The following is an 18,173-nucleotide window of genomic DNA, read 5'->3' as shown; positions in this document are numbered from 1 at the left end:
ACTGTATCCCAATGCCAGTGGGCCAGGGAGAGCAGGAATTGGCCAAGAGCTCCCAAGAAAGAAGGATGAGCATTCAAGAAGAAGGATACTGATTACAAGATATGGTGGGGTTGGCTCATGCAGAGACTATTTTCATATGTTATCTGGGAAACAAAATACGCTTTTTAGAGCAGGGGGAGTGGGGGGGGGCAGGTGGATTGGGATGGGGAGGGGAAGAGAAATAAAATCAGACAGCAGGAGGAAGTATAGAATTTTGATGTTATGAAGAGTAGGAGATCTGCAAGGTGCAAGGTCTCACCAAGATCTGGAGATGATCAAGCACAAATAAATTTTCAGCAGCAGGCAGAAGGAGGTGGATGATTCTGGGAAACTAGAATAGGTAGGAAATCTGTGCGATTTCAAGCTCAGAAAGAGACCAATAAAAGCCCAGTTCCCAAGTTATGTAGCTAGAGAGGAGGTAAAGAACAGGATGATGTCATCCTGCTAATCCTGAACAAATTGCTGGACAGCCACTTGCATTGACCCACACACCCATCACAAAGCAAACCCAATGTAAAATTCCCATTTACAACTATATATATCGTCAGGTTCCTGCTGCATCCCACAATTGATACTATCACCTAGGCTTAGCCAGCAGACAAAAAGGAATGATACAAAATTTACCCAGTCTTTGACAGAACACAACAAGACATGCTCACCGAGTAGACAGCAGGAAAAGACAGGCTTTGATGTTGCGAGGATCATTGAACTGGTTGATCAGTCGTTCTCGCTCCATTACAGAGGTGCTTCCATCCAGCCCTGCAATAGTAGAGAAATATTTCATGAAACATGCATTTAAATGTATATAATAAAACAAAATATTTAAAAACCAGTGCTGATTGACTGGGTTAATTCTTGACAAATCTAAAGTAATTGCACAAACTCTTGCCATCGCACAAAGGATAGGCCCCCACTGCTGGGGTTACTTACCCTACGAGAAGCGCAGGCTTACACAGGATATGGCTACAAAAGTGACAACAGGAACGATAGAACTCAAAGTTATAGAATCTTACAGCACAGATCAGGATCATCAACCAATCATCCCTCTTCTGGTTCTATTTCAAAAAAATCTATCCAATCATCCCACCCTTTTCCCCCTTAGTTCTCTACCTTAGTCCTCCAAGTTATTTATCCAACTTTATGTTAAAAATTATTAGTAAATCTGATCCTGTCACCATTTCACGCTGTGTATTCTGGTTTGTAACTCATTCCATTAAATATATTCTCATCTCCCTGCCAGTCCTTTTGTTAATTGCCTCCAATCTGTCATGCCTATTAAATCTGTGGTCACTAGTTGGCTTGGAGCTTGGGAACCATTTTTTTTCAGCATCACCAACAGCAACAGTCCGGGCAAGCTCCCAAGAAGAGAAGGCAAGTGGGTTAAATTAGACTGCCATGTACTTTGGGAAACAAAATATCCTAACATTCACCAAGGGGATTCAGAAACAAACCTCTCAGCTTTTCCTAATCTGATCAGTTTTTATTTTCAGTGATCTTGGAGCTTGCATCACTATGGACTGGTGGACATTGTGGAAGCTTGCCACCTATTTCCTTTCACATGGACATGTCATGTCGGAAGAGGTATGAGAACATAACCAAAAACACATGAATTTAAGTGGTATACAAGTGAAGAAAAAATATAGAATTATCCCACCTGCCTCTAATTTATCTTTAAGATTCCTTATGGAATGCTCAAGAGGAGTTGGTTGTTCAGACACAAACTATCTGTTAAGCGATCAATGTGCAACAGGGTGCGAGCAATTGTGGAGCTGAATATTGAATTTGAATGCAAAACAGTTTGTTTTTTTTGGAGCTACAGTGTTCACAAAAGAAAATGGCGTAAGATCAGACAAGTCGCTATAGAAAAATATGAAACAGCTATGAGAGGAAGATGGTTGCCTAAGTAACTGGCCACATTGACTGTTCATTTCCCTCCATAAGTGCTGTCTGACCCGCTGAGTTCCTCCAGCATTGTGTGTGGTGCTCCAGATTTCCAGCATCTGCAGTCTCTCATGTGGCCACATCTTGTATGTAGAAGTGCAAATTTATCCACCAGATGGCACTGTTGCTTATTTTAAAAAAAATACTTTCCCATTAGAATGTAATGAATCTCAGTATTTCATTATACATCAACTTAAATCTTCACTCGTTTCTGAATTTAATAAAACAGATCAACACACACTGTAGGGGCTCTGTGATGCTTACGGTAGTAGTTAACATTCCGGATCCAGGGTTGTGGGGGTTCTTCGGAGCCTACTTTTGCTGGTATCTGTCTCTTTCCAAGAAATTCTTCAATGACAGACAGTGTGGAAAGGCTCTGGCTATAGCAGGATGACACACAAAAAAATTAAAAAACAGTGAACACCTGTGGAGACTGAAAACCTCAAATTCCATAATGACCAGGGCCTGCACTAAGCAGTCAAGGAAGTAAACTGCAAGAGGAGGAGGAGGAAATCAAAATTATCCAACAAAATAATGCAATGTTGGAGAGCTGAAATAAAACAAATCCTAGAATTACTCAGCAGGTCATTCAACATTCGTGGTGAGAGAAACAGTTCAGTGACCTTTAGTGAAAGGTGACCAACCTGAAACATTAACTGTTTCTCTCTCTGTGGGTGCTGCCTGACCTGCTGAGTTTTTCTGCTTTAGCAGGGAAATAAATGCGTTAATTTAAAAGGTTCGCGTCAATACTTCAGCCAGTAAATTGTGATGCAATGACTCATTTCATTTCAATTCAATCATTTCAAATTGTTCTCACCACCAAAGAGCAGCACCCTTTAGTCTCGTTTCTGCCCCATACCTCGTTTTATAGTGACAAATAGTATTCCAGGAACTACTCCCCAACTTAGTCACCCGTATCATCAGTGACATGCTATGTTACACTACCTTAGGCGTCTGCCCAGAGTTACATGCCTTAATGTTTTTCTGTAACATACCTATGTCGTCAGTAATGCATCACCATTAAACAGTCACAAATGAAACACTAGTAATGTGTGATAACTTTGTACTGTAGCGTACCTGCCCTTACTAGTATTGCAAACAGTTCTACAAAGGCTGGCATCAATACTGTCACCAAATATTCAGCAACCTCAGCCTGTCTAGCAATGCTCCAGTCTAGAAGCAAAAATTGTAATTGTGGCCTCAAAAGCAATTACATGCTCATTTAAACTAATGGACAGAAGTAATTTGATTTCCCCTTCCTCACCCACAGATATCCACGCCAACAGTGGTCTTCCTGTTGTCAACCCAGACAGTTTGGGGCAGCATTCTCAAACTTTCCTGGTGAGCGTGACATAACACCAAACCAGGAAAAGTATTAGGTTGGTCTCAACATCAGACGCATAACATTACATGATTATGGGTATCAATAAACACCCACACCACACTCCCATTTACATCAATCATTTCCTGTCGTACACATGCTGGAGTGCAATTGTCAACCAATGCAGAAAGTTCATTTCTCCTCTTCCTTCCCTCCCCCTGCCCCACTGTAGATCATTAGACCAGTTTGGGAGTAGGTCTAAGAATGTCCCCTTCTAATTAGTCTGGATATGGTGGAAACCAGCATCACTGAAGATTCAGTAACATAGCTAACATCAGAGGCCAGCAACATCTCATGCTCCATTCCACCCACATTAAATAAATTAGATCTCAATACTGGGAACAGCAGGTTACAGACAATTAGGCCAGACAACCCTAGCAAATGGGATAACAGGGAAGAGGAACAACATAATTACATCAACTAATGTTCCTGATGATCATATAGTGGCAGATGTCATGTATGCATGGCTGTTAGGCGAACACTATAATCAGACAAGGCTGTGATTCCCCCAGTAATCCTAATACTATGCAAACAATCTACTGCTTACAACCATCTAGGGTCAGACATGAAGAGCTACCTATTGAATCACATCCCAAGAAAATCCCACTTTAAGCAAATAAAATTCACTTCTCTTAACGGAAGCTTTCACCCAACTTTTCCCATTCAGTGCTTAAAGCTCTCTTACCTAAACACCAGGATCTTGTCTCCGAGTTTCAGGCTCTCTTCAATTAGCTCAAACAACAGCACCATTTTTGCAGAGTTCTCTAGCAAGCCAGGCTGGTAATTTGCCAATATATCCTTAGCCTGAGGACACAAATACAGAGCAAACAATCCAATAATTCAGCTCTATTACGCTGACAGATCATACAGTAGACAAGGGAAGCAAACAGCAAACAAAATAAATAGGCAGTTAACTGACGACATGAATGAAATAGAAGCTACAGTGGAAGTCTTGGTGCTAAAGTCACTAAAAGAACAGAAAGATGCTTTGTAAAAGGTGACGACGCAGTGCCAGTATGCCAATTTACTGTACATCCAAATCTTCCCTACGGGAGATTCCAGACACTTCACAGCTCAAAGAAAGGAGTGGAGAGATTGTGGAGGAATACAAGACTGCTCCAAAGGAGCTCCCAGAGGCCAGGTACAGAAAGGCAGCAGGGAAAGAGTAAGGACAGGTCACTGTAACAAGAGGGAGAAGCTAAAATTACCAGTGGGACTGTGGACTGGAGGAGATGAAGGTGATAGAAACCACCATTTCCCTCTGATTGATGACAAAAGGCACATCTGACCCTGGTTCTGCCATATTTCAGCATGAATAAACTTACAAGGAAAACCCTAAATTCAGAAGTGAGAAGATATGGCACTTACCCAATCGTATGTGATGACTTGGTTGGCCTTTTCCTGAAAATGGTTGAATCCAACACTCTGGGTAAACTTGCTGTTCGTGGAATCTAAGGTGGCAGCCGTGCTCTCAGTTTTCCTTTTACTTCCAATTGGCAGAGCCCGTGCATTTGGTGTACCTGCATTAAGATCATTTACCTCAAGATCCAAATCTGGATCATTGGCCAGGTTCTCCTTCTGCAGTGCCTCATAAAGAACATCTGGGTGGTTCCAGATCTGTCAGAGATGGAGCAAACCAAATATAATCCAGCAATACAGAGTATTACCCTCAAAATGGTTTGACAATTTAGTGTGAAGAAAAAAAATCATACAAAGCAGCGAGCAGGGGAGTGGCAGTCCACTCCACATGAGGGAAGGGCCTCCGTGGCCAAGTGGCTTTGACTTTGCCATAATGCAATAGAACATAACAGCACAGTACAGGCCCTTTGGCCCACAACGTTGTGCCGACATTTTATCCTGCTCTAAGATTTATCTAACCCTTCCCTCCCACATAGCTCCCTATTTCTCTACCATTCATGTGTCTACGAGTCTTTTAAATGTCCCTAATGTATCTGCCCCCACAACCTCTGCTGGCAGTGCATTCCACGCAGCCACTCTCTGTAAAAAAAAACTTACTCCTGATATCTCCCTTATATCTTCCTCCAATCACATTCAAATTATGTCCCCTCGTATTAGCCATTGTCGCCCTGGGAAAAAGTCTCTGACTGTTCACTCAATCTATGCCTCTTATCATCCTGTACACCTCTATCAAGTCACCTCTCATCCTCCTCCTCTCCAAAGAGAAAAGCCTTAACTCACTCAACCTATCCTCACAAGTCATGCTCTCCAATCCAGGCAACATCCTGGTAAGTCTCCTCTGCACCCTCTCTAAAGCTTCCACATCCTTCCTACACTGAGGCAACCAGAACTGAACACAATACTACAAGTGTGGTCTAACCAGAGTTCTGTAGAGCTGCAACATCACCTCGCGGCTCTTGAACTCAATACCCCGACTAATGAAGGCCAACACACCATACAATTTATTAACAACCCTATCGACCTGTGCAAAAACCTTGAGGGATCTATGGACGTGGACCCCAAGATTCCTCTGTTCCTACACACTGCTAAGAGTCCTGCCATTAACCTTGTATTCTGCCTTCAAATTCGATCTCCCAAAGTGTATCACTTCACACTTATCCAGGTTGAACTCCATCTGCCACTTCTCAGCCCAGCTCTGCATTCTATCAATATCCTGTTGTAATCTACAGCAACCTTCTACACTATCCACAACACCACCAACCTATGCATCATCGGTGAACTTACTAACCCACCCTTCCACATCCTCATCCAAGTCATTTATAAAAATCACAAAGAGCAGGGGTCCCAGAACAGATCCTTGCGGAACACCACTGCTCACCGACCTCCAGGCAAAATACACTCCACCTACCACCACCCTCTGTCTCCTATGGGCGAGCCAGTTCTATGGCCACACAGCCAAGTTTCCCTGGATCCCATGCTTCCTGACTTTCTGAATAAGCCTTCCATGAGGAATCTTATCAAAGAAATCTAAAATCCACATACACCACATCCACTGCTGTATCTTCATCAATGTGCTTTGTCACATCCTCAAATAATTGAATCAGGTTCATGAGGTACAACCTACCCCTCACAAAACCATGCTGACTGTCCCTAATCAGCCAATGCCTCTCCAAATGGCCATAAATCCTGTCTCTAAGAATCTTCTCCAGTAATTTGCCCACCACTGAAGTAAGACTCACTGGTCTATAATTCCCAGGGTTATCCCTACTCCCTTTCTTAAACAAAGGAACAACATTTGCCACCCTCCAATCATCTGGCACAACTCCTGTGGCCACTGAAAACGCAAAGATCGTCGCCAAAGGCGCAGCAATCTCTTCCCTCACTTCCTGTAATAACCTTGGATATATCCCCTCTGGCCTCGGTGACTTATCTATCCTAATGTTTTTCAAAAGTTTCAGCACATCCTCTTTCCTCACGTCGACATGCCGCAGCGTATCAGCCTGTTGTGCGCCACTCTCACAAACATCAAGGTCTCTCTCTCTGGTGAATACTGAAGCAAAGTATTCATCAAGGACCTCCTCTATCTCTTTCGACTCCAGACACGTTTCCTCTTTTATCCCTGATCGGTCCAACCCTCATTCCAGTCATCCTCATATTCTTCACATATGTGTAAAACGTCTTGGGGTTTTCCTTAATCCTACTTGCTATGGCCTTCTTATGCTCCCTTCTAGCTCTCCTAAGTCCATTCTTAAGCTCCCTCCTGGCTACCTTGTAACTCTCCAGAGCCCTGTCTGATCCAAGCTTTCCAAACTTTAGGTAAGCTTCTTTCTTCCTCTTGACAAGATATTCTACGTCTCTCATCAACCACGGTTCCTTTGCTCTGCCATCCTTACCCTGCCTCAATGGGACAAACCTATCGAGAGCCCCATGCAAGTATTCCTTAAACAACCTCCACATTTCCACTGTGCACTTCCCCAAGAACATCTGTTCCCAATTTACGCTCCCAAGTTCCTGCCTAATAGCATAATTCCCCCTCCCCCAGTTAAGTACTTTCCTATATCGTCTGCTCCTATCCCTCTCTAAGGCTATGGGAAAGGTCAAGGAGTTATGGTCACTATCTCCAAAATGCTCTCCCACCGAGAGATATGAAACTTGATCAGGCTCATTGCCTAGTACCAGGTCCAGTACAGCCTCTCTATGCTGCACAACTTATTGCAATGAGGGTCAGGTTTATAATCCAACCATATTCAAGGGCACTCAAATGTATTGTGTTGTCCAAGGCTTCCAGAAAAATACACAAGACCCAAGTGTTTTTTAAAAAATAAATAATTGGCCGATCTTGCCTTCCTATTGGAGGCCAAGATTTACTGGCTAAGAAAAAATACATTAAACGTACATGGGTCTTTTTCTGATTGGAAGGATGCATGTTCCACAGGGATCTCAACCTGTCATATTTTACATAAATGAAGATACTAAACATATAGTTTTAAATCTGCGTATGACAAGACTGGTAGGAAAGCAGGTTGTGAAGAGGGCATAAGGAAATGACAAGGAGATACAGATACGTTAAGCAAGTGGGCAAAAGGAGTACAATGTGGAAAAATGTGAAATTATCCATTGTGGTATGAAAAATAAGAAAAAAAACAGCATTTTATTTCATCGAGGAATTGCAGAGCTTTGAGATGCAAAGGGATTTGAGTGCCCTAGCACACAATTTGCAAAAGGCAAGTATACAGGTGCAGCAATTAGGAAAACTGATTGAATGTTATTATTTGTGAGGGAAACCAAAAATTAGGGAGCTTATGCAAAACAAAACTTCTGGAGGAACTCAGTGGGTCAGGCAGCATCTGTGGAGGGAGAGGGATGGTCAATGCTTCAGGTCGAGACTTATGCACATGCTCACTTCTAATAAGATTAAAATCTGGAAGCCTATACTTCAGGTTTATGTATCAGTGAGACTACATCTGGGATACTGCATAGTGTTATGTTATTTAAGGAAGGGCGTTAAATGAGTTGGAAGCACCACAGAGGTTTGTTCAGAATGGGTTCTCTTGTGAAGAAAGGTTGGATAGGCCAAGCTTTTACATACCAGAATTTAGAAGCACGAGAGGATAGTGGAAATATCTAAGATCCTGAGGGGTGTTAGCAGGATGGATGTGGAAAGGATGTTTCCTATGGCGGAAGAAGCTGAAGTTAAAAGATATAATTAAAAGATATAATATAAAGACTCTGCTCTAACTCCAATTTGCAGATGACACCACAATTGTGGGCTGAATCTCAAATAATGATGAACTGGAGTAGAAGAAGGATAGAGAGCCGAGTTGCATGGTGCCACGTCAACAATCTTTCCCTCAATGTCAGCAAAACAAAAGAGCTGGTCATTGACTTCAGGAAGGGAGGCGGTGCACATGCTCCTGTTTACATCAACTGTGCTGAGGTCGAGATGGTTGAGAGCTTCAAGTTCCTAGGAGTGAACATCACCAATAGCCTGTCCTGGTCCAACCATGTAGACATCACGGCCAAGAAAGCTCACCAAGCCTCTACTTCCTCAGGAGGCTAAAGAAATTTGGCATGTCCCCTTTGACACTCACAAATTTTTATATGAAAAAAACTACAAGATGCTGGAGGAACTCATCAGGCCAGACAGCATCCATGGAAAAGAGCAGACAGTCAACACTTCTGATCAGGCCCCTTCTTCAGGGCTGAAGATAGGAAAAGGGGACGCCCAATATATAGGGGGGAGAAAAAAAGAGCAGTGATAGGTGGACGAAAGAGGGGAGGTGGGGTGGGCACATTCTGGTGATAGGTGGATGCAGGTAAGAGATAGTAGCAGGTAGATGTGGGGGAGGAGGGAAGAGCAGATCCACCAGGGGATGGGTCAAAGGTGTGGAGGCAGGTGGCATGGGGGGAAAGGAGGAGAGGAAAAAGAGAGAGAAAAAAAATGAGGAGGAAAAAGAGAGGTAGGTTAGGAAAGGGAAGAAAAGAGGCAAGATGGGTCGGGGGGGGGGTGTGGTTTACTTAAAGTGGGAGAATTTGACGTTCATCCCGTTAGGCTGTTAGTTTTTATAGATGCGCCACAGAAAGCATCCTATCCAGATGCATCATAGCTTCGTATGGCAACTGCTCTGCCCAAGGCTGCAAGAAACTGCAGAGAGTTGTGGACACAGCTCAGCACATCATGAAAAGCAGCCTCCCCTCCGTGGACTCTGTCTACACTTCTTGCTGCCTCAGAAAAGCAGCCAACATAATCAAAGACCCCTCCCACCCCAGACATTCATTCTTCTCTCCCCTCCTAGCAGGCAAAAGAACTAATGACTCAGTTTCCATAGCCCTCTGGGTTGAAGAATTCCATATTCACAATCCTCGGGGGATTTCTCCTCATCTGTCTTAAATGGTTGACTACTGAGCTAGAAACAATGCTCTGTACTTGTCTCCCACATCAGCAACCCTGCAAAACCTCTCAGAAGTTTAACTTCCTGGGTGTTAACATATCGGATGACTTGACCCAGGCCTAGCACATAGATGCAATCACAAGGAAGGCACGCCAGCGTCTTTACTTTCTTAGAAGGTTCAGGGGGTTCAGCATGTCACCAAACACTCTAATAAACTTCTATAGGTGTATTGTTGAAAGTATCCTGACTGGTTGCATTATGGTCTGGTATGGCAATTAGAATGTGCAAGAACGCAAGAAGCTGCAGAGAGTAGTGAACCCAGTCTAATACATTCAGGGCACAGCCATGCCATTTTCTCGCAGCTACCATCAGGCAAGAGGTACAGAAGCCTTAAGTCCCACACCACCAGGTTCAAGGACAGCTACTTCTCTTCGGCCATTCAGTTCCTGAACCCTTATCACTACCTCAGTACAGCAACACTATGACCATTTTGCACTACAATGGACTTTGTTTTTTTTATATTCTATTAGCATTCTTTCTTGTAAAAATTGTGTATAATTTATGCTTAATTTATGTTTTTCTTGTGAATGCTGCTTATCTGACGCTATGTGCCTGTGATGCTGCTGCAAGTAAGTTTTTCATTGCACCTGTGCATTCGACAAACTCGACTTTGACTTTACTTCTCACTCTTCTAAACATCTGAGAACACAGGCCCTTCCTGCTCAATCTCATCGCAGTGGACAAACCTGTAAAAGTATATCCTTCTCTAAATAAGACGACCAAAACTATGGACTCTGTAGTCTCCTCACAATTTTAGTATCATCAACAAACTTGTTTTTTTTAAATATACTGATTCCCTTCCTCCATGTCATTAATATAGATTGTAAACAGCCAATGCCAATCCTTAAGCACCCCACTAATTACAACTTACCAGCCTGAAATTATCCATTTTTCCTACTAGTTTATTGTTGACCAATCCTTTATCCAAAGTACTGTGTTGCCCTCAATCCCCAAGCTGTCATCATTTATGTGGCACCTTATCGAATTTCAACATTTAGAAAATTCAAAAACACTAGATTGGCCATCTAACCTGCTAATTATACTCTCAAAGATCTGATATAAATCTGCTGAACATGATTTCCCTTTCATATATACACTTTAACCTTGGCTAATTATGTTACGCTGTGTTCAATTATTCTTTAATACAGACAAGCATTTTGTTGAATGTTGGTGGTAGGCTACGTAGGGTGGTCTACTGTTCCCTACTTTCCTCTTCCTTTGAATACACGTATCATGTCTGATATTTTCCAATCTACTGAAACCTCGGCTTCTAAGGGACCAATGTCTATTCTGTTTTTTCCCCATGTACTTGCAGAAGCTCCTACCATCTGTCCTATATTTGTTAGTTTATGCTCATATTCTAGTTTCTCTTTCCATCAATTTTTTTTTAAATCATCCTCTGCTGGTTTCTAAATCTTTCCCAATCCCCAAGACTGACTGTTGCTTTTTGCAGTTTTATAAACCTGAATGCCAAGATGGTATGCAACTATTTGATAGACCACAATAAAATATGGGATAATATTTTAAAAAGGAACAATATCTCTGTCTGTTCTTTTCCTTTCTCACTTTTCTTTGCATTCTTTTCAAGCCTTATTACAATACTATAAATTTTATCCTCTCCCTTTGTGCCTATTGTGTGTGACATGTCCACCACAGCAAGGTAAATAACGATTTATTAGGGTTAAAAGATAACAGAAATATAAACTATCAGCTCAGTGAACTTTTCACTTCTTGCATCTACTTTCACTGAAGTAACTCCAGCTCAGATACACTCAGGTCAAGTGGAAGTAAGCTCCCTCTGCATTGCCTCATCCAATATACTTTTGAGTTAAGAATGGTAAACAAGCCCTAACACTATTTGATAAAATATCATTTATTCCTTTGTCAAGCACATCAAGAAATCAGACAGCAATTTCTTAGTCTGTTGTACAAAGACGCAAGAGATCCTGACAAATCCACTAGGATGTTTCCATTATACTGCCTGGTTCTGAAAACACAGAGGCTTACCTTGCAGCAGACACAAAATGCTTTCAGAGGGTTGAGACCCAGCCAGCCACTGTTTCCTGCATCTCTGAAACGATCCATAAACTCTGTATACAGTGATCGCTGGATTTTGGAGAGACGCACCAGCAACACGTGTTCTTCTTTGTCAGGAAGGTGACCTCTTAAAACATCATGGCCCCGCCTGCAAAAGACGAAATGTAATTAATTCATCGAAACAGCATTCACAGTAAATACTTTTGAAAGCATCAGATCCTTCTTACAAGATGAAATGAGATTTGAGGAACTGCTAGTAACTTCTTAAAGAAATTATTCTTCATAAAATATATTCAAACAATGCCCAAGGGAGAAGCCAGCAATGACTGGAAAATGATATGGATGGGGATGGGGATGTAGAATTCCACAGGGATTGATTCAGGGAACCTTGCTGCTCACAATATCTGTGAATGACATCAGACTGGGTGTCTATCATATCAGTAAATACATTGGTATTGAGCAGTGAAATACATTCTAGAATCACAGGAGGCCAGTAAATCTGTGCCAACTCTTTGAAGAAACTGAACAATCAATCCTGCAGCTTTGTCCCTCTCACTTTCCCTACGTATTTTTCTTCAGCTATTTACACAATTCCCCTTTGAAAGTTATTATTAAATCTTCAGGCAATACATTCTAAAGCTCACTGTGTAAAAAAATTCTCATCTCATCTGTTTCTGTCTTGTGTTTGCTGGTTATTAATTCTTTTGCCACAGGAAACATGTTTCCTCTATTAACCCTTTGTGACTTGCAAATCTATTATTAACCCTTTATATTCCAAAGGGAACAATCCAGCTTCTCTTCAGTGTAAATGGACAACTAGCAGTAAGATAGGATGTTATTAATGATAGACAAAGATGAGGATTGCATTTAAAATGACCATCTTATCTTGATACCTTCCTAGGAAAAGCCAAAGGAAAATAGTATTTAGGAGTGATCACTCAGTGCCTAGAGAACATCTGGGCAGAATTAAGGGAAAAGCAGATTATACTGGCATAACCGTAACACTATAGCCAATTCAAGTGTTCAGCAGTTTTGATCACACTCAAAAAAAAAAGTAAAATGCAGATAGACCACCAGGAAATTCTAGTCCACAGGGACTTAAATTTAGAAAAAGCAAAGGACAAATATAACATGGGCTGAAGCAAACTAATGCTGCCAGAAAGATTATTTCAATTAAAAAGTCTTGCTCTCTCAAACCCATTGCTGTTTTGACAGTTGGGTCATTGTATCATGTTACAACTTAACACCTAACCATAATCATTCCCTGCAGGGTCCTGTATGCACTGCAGCTCCTGCCCTGCAAAGCTCCACAAGCACAAGAGACCCTGAAGGCATCTACCACAGGCAAGGTCCTGCTCTCCTTACCCCAAATCAAAACCCCAGTTATTTCCTGCCAGCCATCATCCCTCCACCTACAACCACAGACGTGGCCGTCTCTCAGCACCTCTCAATCCATGACTGGAGTTACTAACTCCTACAAACTCCCCACCCCCTCACCACAATGCGATTCTTTTAACCCCTGCCTCCCAACCACACAACCAACCATAGGAACAATCAATTCTTTCCCACTCACCTGCTCTCATACCATCAGCACTCCAACCATAGGCAGAGTTATCTCCCCAGAATTAGCTACATTACTGCACCTGCCTTTACAAAACTCTTAACAAGTACACCATTTTGTGTAAAACTTACAGGATGCAAAGCATGAAGAATTAGTTATGCAATCTTAGCCTTCTTTGATCAAGGGAAGTCATGTTTCTATTTCCTTTAAGGAAACATTGTCCATGACATGCAAACTTCACTTATAATTTTACCTGGTAAGATTCTGGTGAATCTGTATTGCACCTCATCCCGAGGAGAGTACCCAGAATTGAATGCATTATTTTCATACTCAGTCTATCCAGAGTTTTACATTTGGAGGCCTCCCATCCAAGTTCTCACCTTTGTACAAACCCTTCCAGGAGGCTGTGTAAAACATGGCTGCGATACCGCATCAGGCGGACATCCTGCGGAGTCGAGTCAATACACTGCCCGTTCAGGATAGGCCGCTCGAACATGTTGCTGAACTCCTGCCTGGTCCCAAGGAAGTCAGGCCGGACAAAGTCCACCATACACCAGTACTCCATGAGGTTATTCTGAAGTGGATATCCAGTCAGGACCACCCGCCGCCGTGAACGGATGCTCTTTAAGGCCTGAGATGTACTGGCGTGGCAATTCTTTATGCGGTGGCCTTCATCGCAAATAACTACATCTGGCCCTGGTCTGGAAAGGGCTTTCTCAATGCCTAAGGTGCAAATTAAATCTCTGATCAAATAAAAGTAGAATGGAGTATGAATTTAATGCAGTACTGTAACACATGCATATGTATCAGCTGAACTCATAACTAACTCTGATAAGGCAAGTTACTCCAACTGCAGAAATTTAATTCAGATCACTATTTATCTTCTAAAACCATGATCCCACTCCTCATTCCAAGAAAATAACCCAAAAAGCAAATTTATCATGCTTCTCAGTAAAAGTCCAGCTAAACCCAAGCTAATAGGTACTAATTTTTGTAAACTTGGTCAGCGTGTGTTTATGCTTTTTGCTGAAGCAGAGTGGTTGAAGTAGAATTTTAAGGTAGATTTTAAAATTATCTAATTTTTATGGAGTTAATAATGAAATTCTAGTTTTCTTTAGTTGGGTAAGGGATTTGAAATTGCCTGAGAAACCAAGAATGGAATCAAGGAATTTTGTTTGGGAGTTGTGGGAACCAAGGTCTCCAACAGCTCGGCTTCACCCATCAAAATGAGATGGAAATTACTGAATTCTCTAAAGAGAAAAACAAATCAGAAACCAGCGTGCCCTCCATGGACTCTGTCTATACCTTGTGCTGCCTCAGTAAAGCAGCCAGCATAATCAAAGACCCCACCGTCACCGGACATTCTCTCTTCTCCTCCCTCCCATTGGGCAGAAAATACAAAAGCCTGAGAACACATACCACCAGGCTCAAGGACAGCTTCTACCCTGCTGTTATAAGGCTATTGAATGGTTTCCTAGAACAGATGGACTCTAACCTCAAAATCTACCTCATTATGACCTTGCACCTTATTGTCCACCAACACTGCACTTTCTCTGCAGCTGTTACACTTTATTCTGCATTCTGTTATTGTTTTACCTTGTACGACCTCAATGCACTCTGTAATGAATTGATCTATATGAACAGTATGCAAGACAAGCTTTTCACTGTACCTCAGTACATGTGACAATAACAAACCAATTCCAATTAAGGCAAGGTAAACAACATATGGTTAACATACCACGATTAGTTTTGTATTTCTCCAGCTAGGTACATTGGCTGACTGATCACACTGCCAATGCTGTAAGTTCCTACAGTTTAATGGAGTCATCTGGTTAGTTGAGTAGTATGAAGTGCAGAGGACAGTTGGAATGTTAGGCCACATAAGTGAAGGGGCAAAAAAACACTTAAAAGAAAGCAGGATAGGTATTTAAAGTAAAGGGTCAGTAAAGAGCTTTAGGGAGACAATAGGTATTCAGGAATAGTTTTGCATTGTCATGGTGGACAGCTCATACAAGGATGTCACACATGTTCTCCAACTATGCTCCAAATTTCTTTGATTAAACTATCACCAGTGAAGCTGCTCTCCATTTTAAAGCACTATTTTTTAGTTGCCACTTTATATAATTGACAGAAGGCTTCTCTCCTCCCCTCTACACTACATTAAGTGGCAACTAGGCCCAGTTAGTGGGAATTTTGCCTTTGAGCCAGAAAGTTGTGGATTTCAGCACCACATCCAAACTTGAATGCCTTATGTAGCTGAGCAGAATAACAGAGCATTTTATTGTTAGAGGTATCATGTTTTGGATGAAATGTTAAAGCAAAGTACTATTTACGTATTCAGATGGGCATAAATAGCCTCTTTCAAAGAACAGCACAACATTCTCAAAATATGTCATTTTCTCAGCCAGCACCATCAAAAGGGTTATTCATCTCATGACTGCACATGGGATCCTACTGCACGTACGTTGACTGCCTAGCAGTTAAACTGTGAGGAGTTCTGGGACAAGAGCTTTGAGGTTCTACGTGATGACATAAAATGCATTTCTGTCAGTACCTTTCAACAGTTCTTGCTGTCGATCTTCCTCATCCAAATCTATGATCACAGGTCCTGTAGATTTCTTTGTTTTCTTCCTCCTCCCACTAACAAAAGATTTTTTCAATGAAAGCAGACGATACATCTCATACCCCATTAACAGCATGCCACCATCAGTTGACCATTCATTGATAACCTTGGCACGGGCCACAGTTGTTCTACAAGGAAACGAAGAACAATTATCAGAAAATCCGTACATGGGACACTTGTATGAATATAGCATTGTATCCAACGTAAAAGATTCTTGGCTGCAGTTCCAACAAAGTATCCAAATATATTGGGACTTCCTCTGCCACTGTCATTACTGATTTAGCGACTATGATTTATTATTTGCACAATTCTGATGATAGCTATTCATATGGCTTTATTCTCACTTCCTTCTATTTCCCCGTCTCTTCATCATCTCATATTTGGTTACAAATCTACTTCTAATATCCCCACTGCTAATATCCTGCTTTGAATGTATATTTGAATGAGACCCTTGTGTGTTGGTGGTACATTCAACTACAGTGGGGACTTAACAGGTAAATACAAATAATTCACAAATGGCATGGACATTTTCCATGTTAATGGTCAGGTGGGAAAGAAGCTGCAGGAATACAACAAAATCAGCATGTTTTAGAAATATTGCAAAAACACTTCATATAGTCTTGAAATATAAAGCAAATCTAAGCAAAATCATCCACCATACTATGCACAGTGAGATCACAAGCAGCATTGAAGTATGCACATTATACATTAATCTGTCATAACCAGCCTTGACTAAGGGAGGAATGATAGCCAGAAGACTGGGAAGATCCCCAGTTCTGTTTAAAACAGATGCACAAGATCATTAACATTGAATTGCACAAAAAAATGAACCTCAAGGACATTCTGAGATTGTAGCACTTAGTAGCACCCCAGGTAGTCGACTTATTAATGGGAAAATTACATCACATTAATTATAGTTCAATTTGCACATGGGTTTAGACAAACATTTTCATCTGCTGCCCCTGAACTCCCCAGTCATACAACAGTTCTCAGATTTGATCATCTTCCTTCCTTGGGCCAGATCAGGCACAGGACACCCTCCTTTTTTAAAAAATTCAATAGTACATACTTGTGCTCATCATTTAGGATATGAACTTTGAAACTCCTGGGCTGGATCTCTTCAGGGTTGTAGTCTGCAGGAAGTGCTTCTTGGGCTGGAAGCCACATGTTAAACTCGGCCAACCAGTTCTGCAAAGTGTTCACCTGAAAACAACAAGAATATAACTAGCCAACGTTGTCTCTGCACAACAACAGCCCTCCACCCTTGGCTCCTAGTCTATATAAATTAGAACCTCTCTCTACTCCCTCATAGGAGCACTGAAGTTCAGTGTACTTTTTATTTCTTTAAACACTGGCTCTGATAATCTTTCACTAGATACCCCTGTCACGTACTTTAGTACAAACCCCACTTTGCAGAAATTGCATCAAACCCAGCACACAGTCCGAAAACACTGTTAACAACATTGTGTGACAATTCTGCAGAATGCAGTGAAACCTTAAGAGTTGAATTTCAGACCATTATATCATGTGCTTACAATGTATACACAAAATCCGAACCTTCAGGTCATATAGACATACACCTCTTCCATATATGCTGACAACTAATTCCATATTTCTCTCCCCTTTCAAAATATGCTTTGCTCTGTCACGAATAAAGAGATTAGCTTATAGATACTGACCGGTACAATAGCGAGGACAGTGCGTGCTTCTGTGTATCGAAAGAGAACGTCCACAAAGGAGACCATTTGCAGGGTCTTCCCAAGACCCATGCTGTGTGCCAGGATACAACCAAAACCACTGCTGCTTTTAAACCTTTCCAGTGACTCCACCAGATTATCATATAAGAAACGAATTCCTCCAATCTGTGTGGGAGGTAACAGAATGTAAATGCTGTTATCTATCAATTGATGAGGGATCACAAAATACCAATATTAGGTTACATTTTCATAGTCTTGCAACAGAAATGGACAGTGGATTCTGCACAAAACCACCCATGTTATGGTTAGAAACATGCATTTGTGCATTGTGTTGAGTACCAGAAATGCATAACGAAGTAATAAAGATGAGTCATGAAGAGGGTGAGTGAGAGTGAGGGTGAGGGTGCAATATGGAGGGGTGGGGTTTACCACACAAACTTGTAAGATAAATCCACGCCCTTTGCTACACTTGCTTCATAGAGCATCCCCAAGCCTCACCCAGCACTACTGTAGCAGATTTGAC

General features: G+C 41.7%; 1 protein-coding gene across 1 annotated transcript in view; it reads right to left on the bottom strand.

Annotated features, from left to right (window-relative positions):
* The window catches only part of rad54l2 (RAD54 like 2), a 114,502-nt gene that overhangs the window by 17,674 nt on the left and 78,655 nt on the right, over positions 1–18,173 (bottom strand). Inside the window, 9 exon segments of the mRNA XM_052017854.1 lie at positions 699–798; positions 2,245–2,360; positions 4,047–4,165; positions 4,730–4,978; positions 11,740–11,917; positions 13,711–14,053; positions 15,885–16,081; positions 17,023–17,156; positions 17,633–17,815. Coding sequence (XP_051873814.1) covers positions 699–798; positions 2,245–2,360; positions 4,047–4,165; positions 4,730–4,978; positions 11,740–11,917; positions 13,711–14,053; positions 15,885–16,081; positions 17,023–17,156; positions 17,633–17,815 — 1,619 coding nt within the window.

This window comes from Pristis pectinata, chromosome 6 (assembly GCF_009764475.1).
Source record: "Pristis pectinata isolate sPriPec2 chromosome 6, sPriPec2.1.pri, whole genome shotgun sequence".
Taxonomy (NCBI): domain Eukaryota; kingdom Metazoa; phylum Chordata; class Chondrichthyes; order Rhinopristiformes; family Pristidae; genus Pristis; species Pristis pectinata.
The sequence above is the reverse complement of the archived record's forward strand: the minus strand, read 5'-3'. Positions and strand labels throughout refer to the sequence as shown.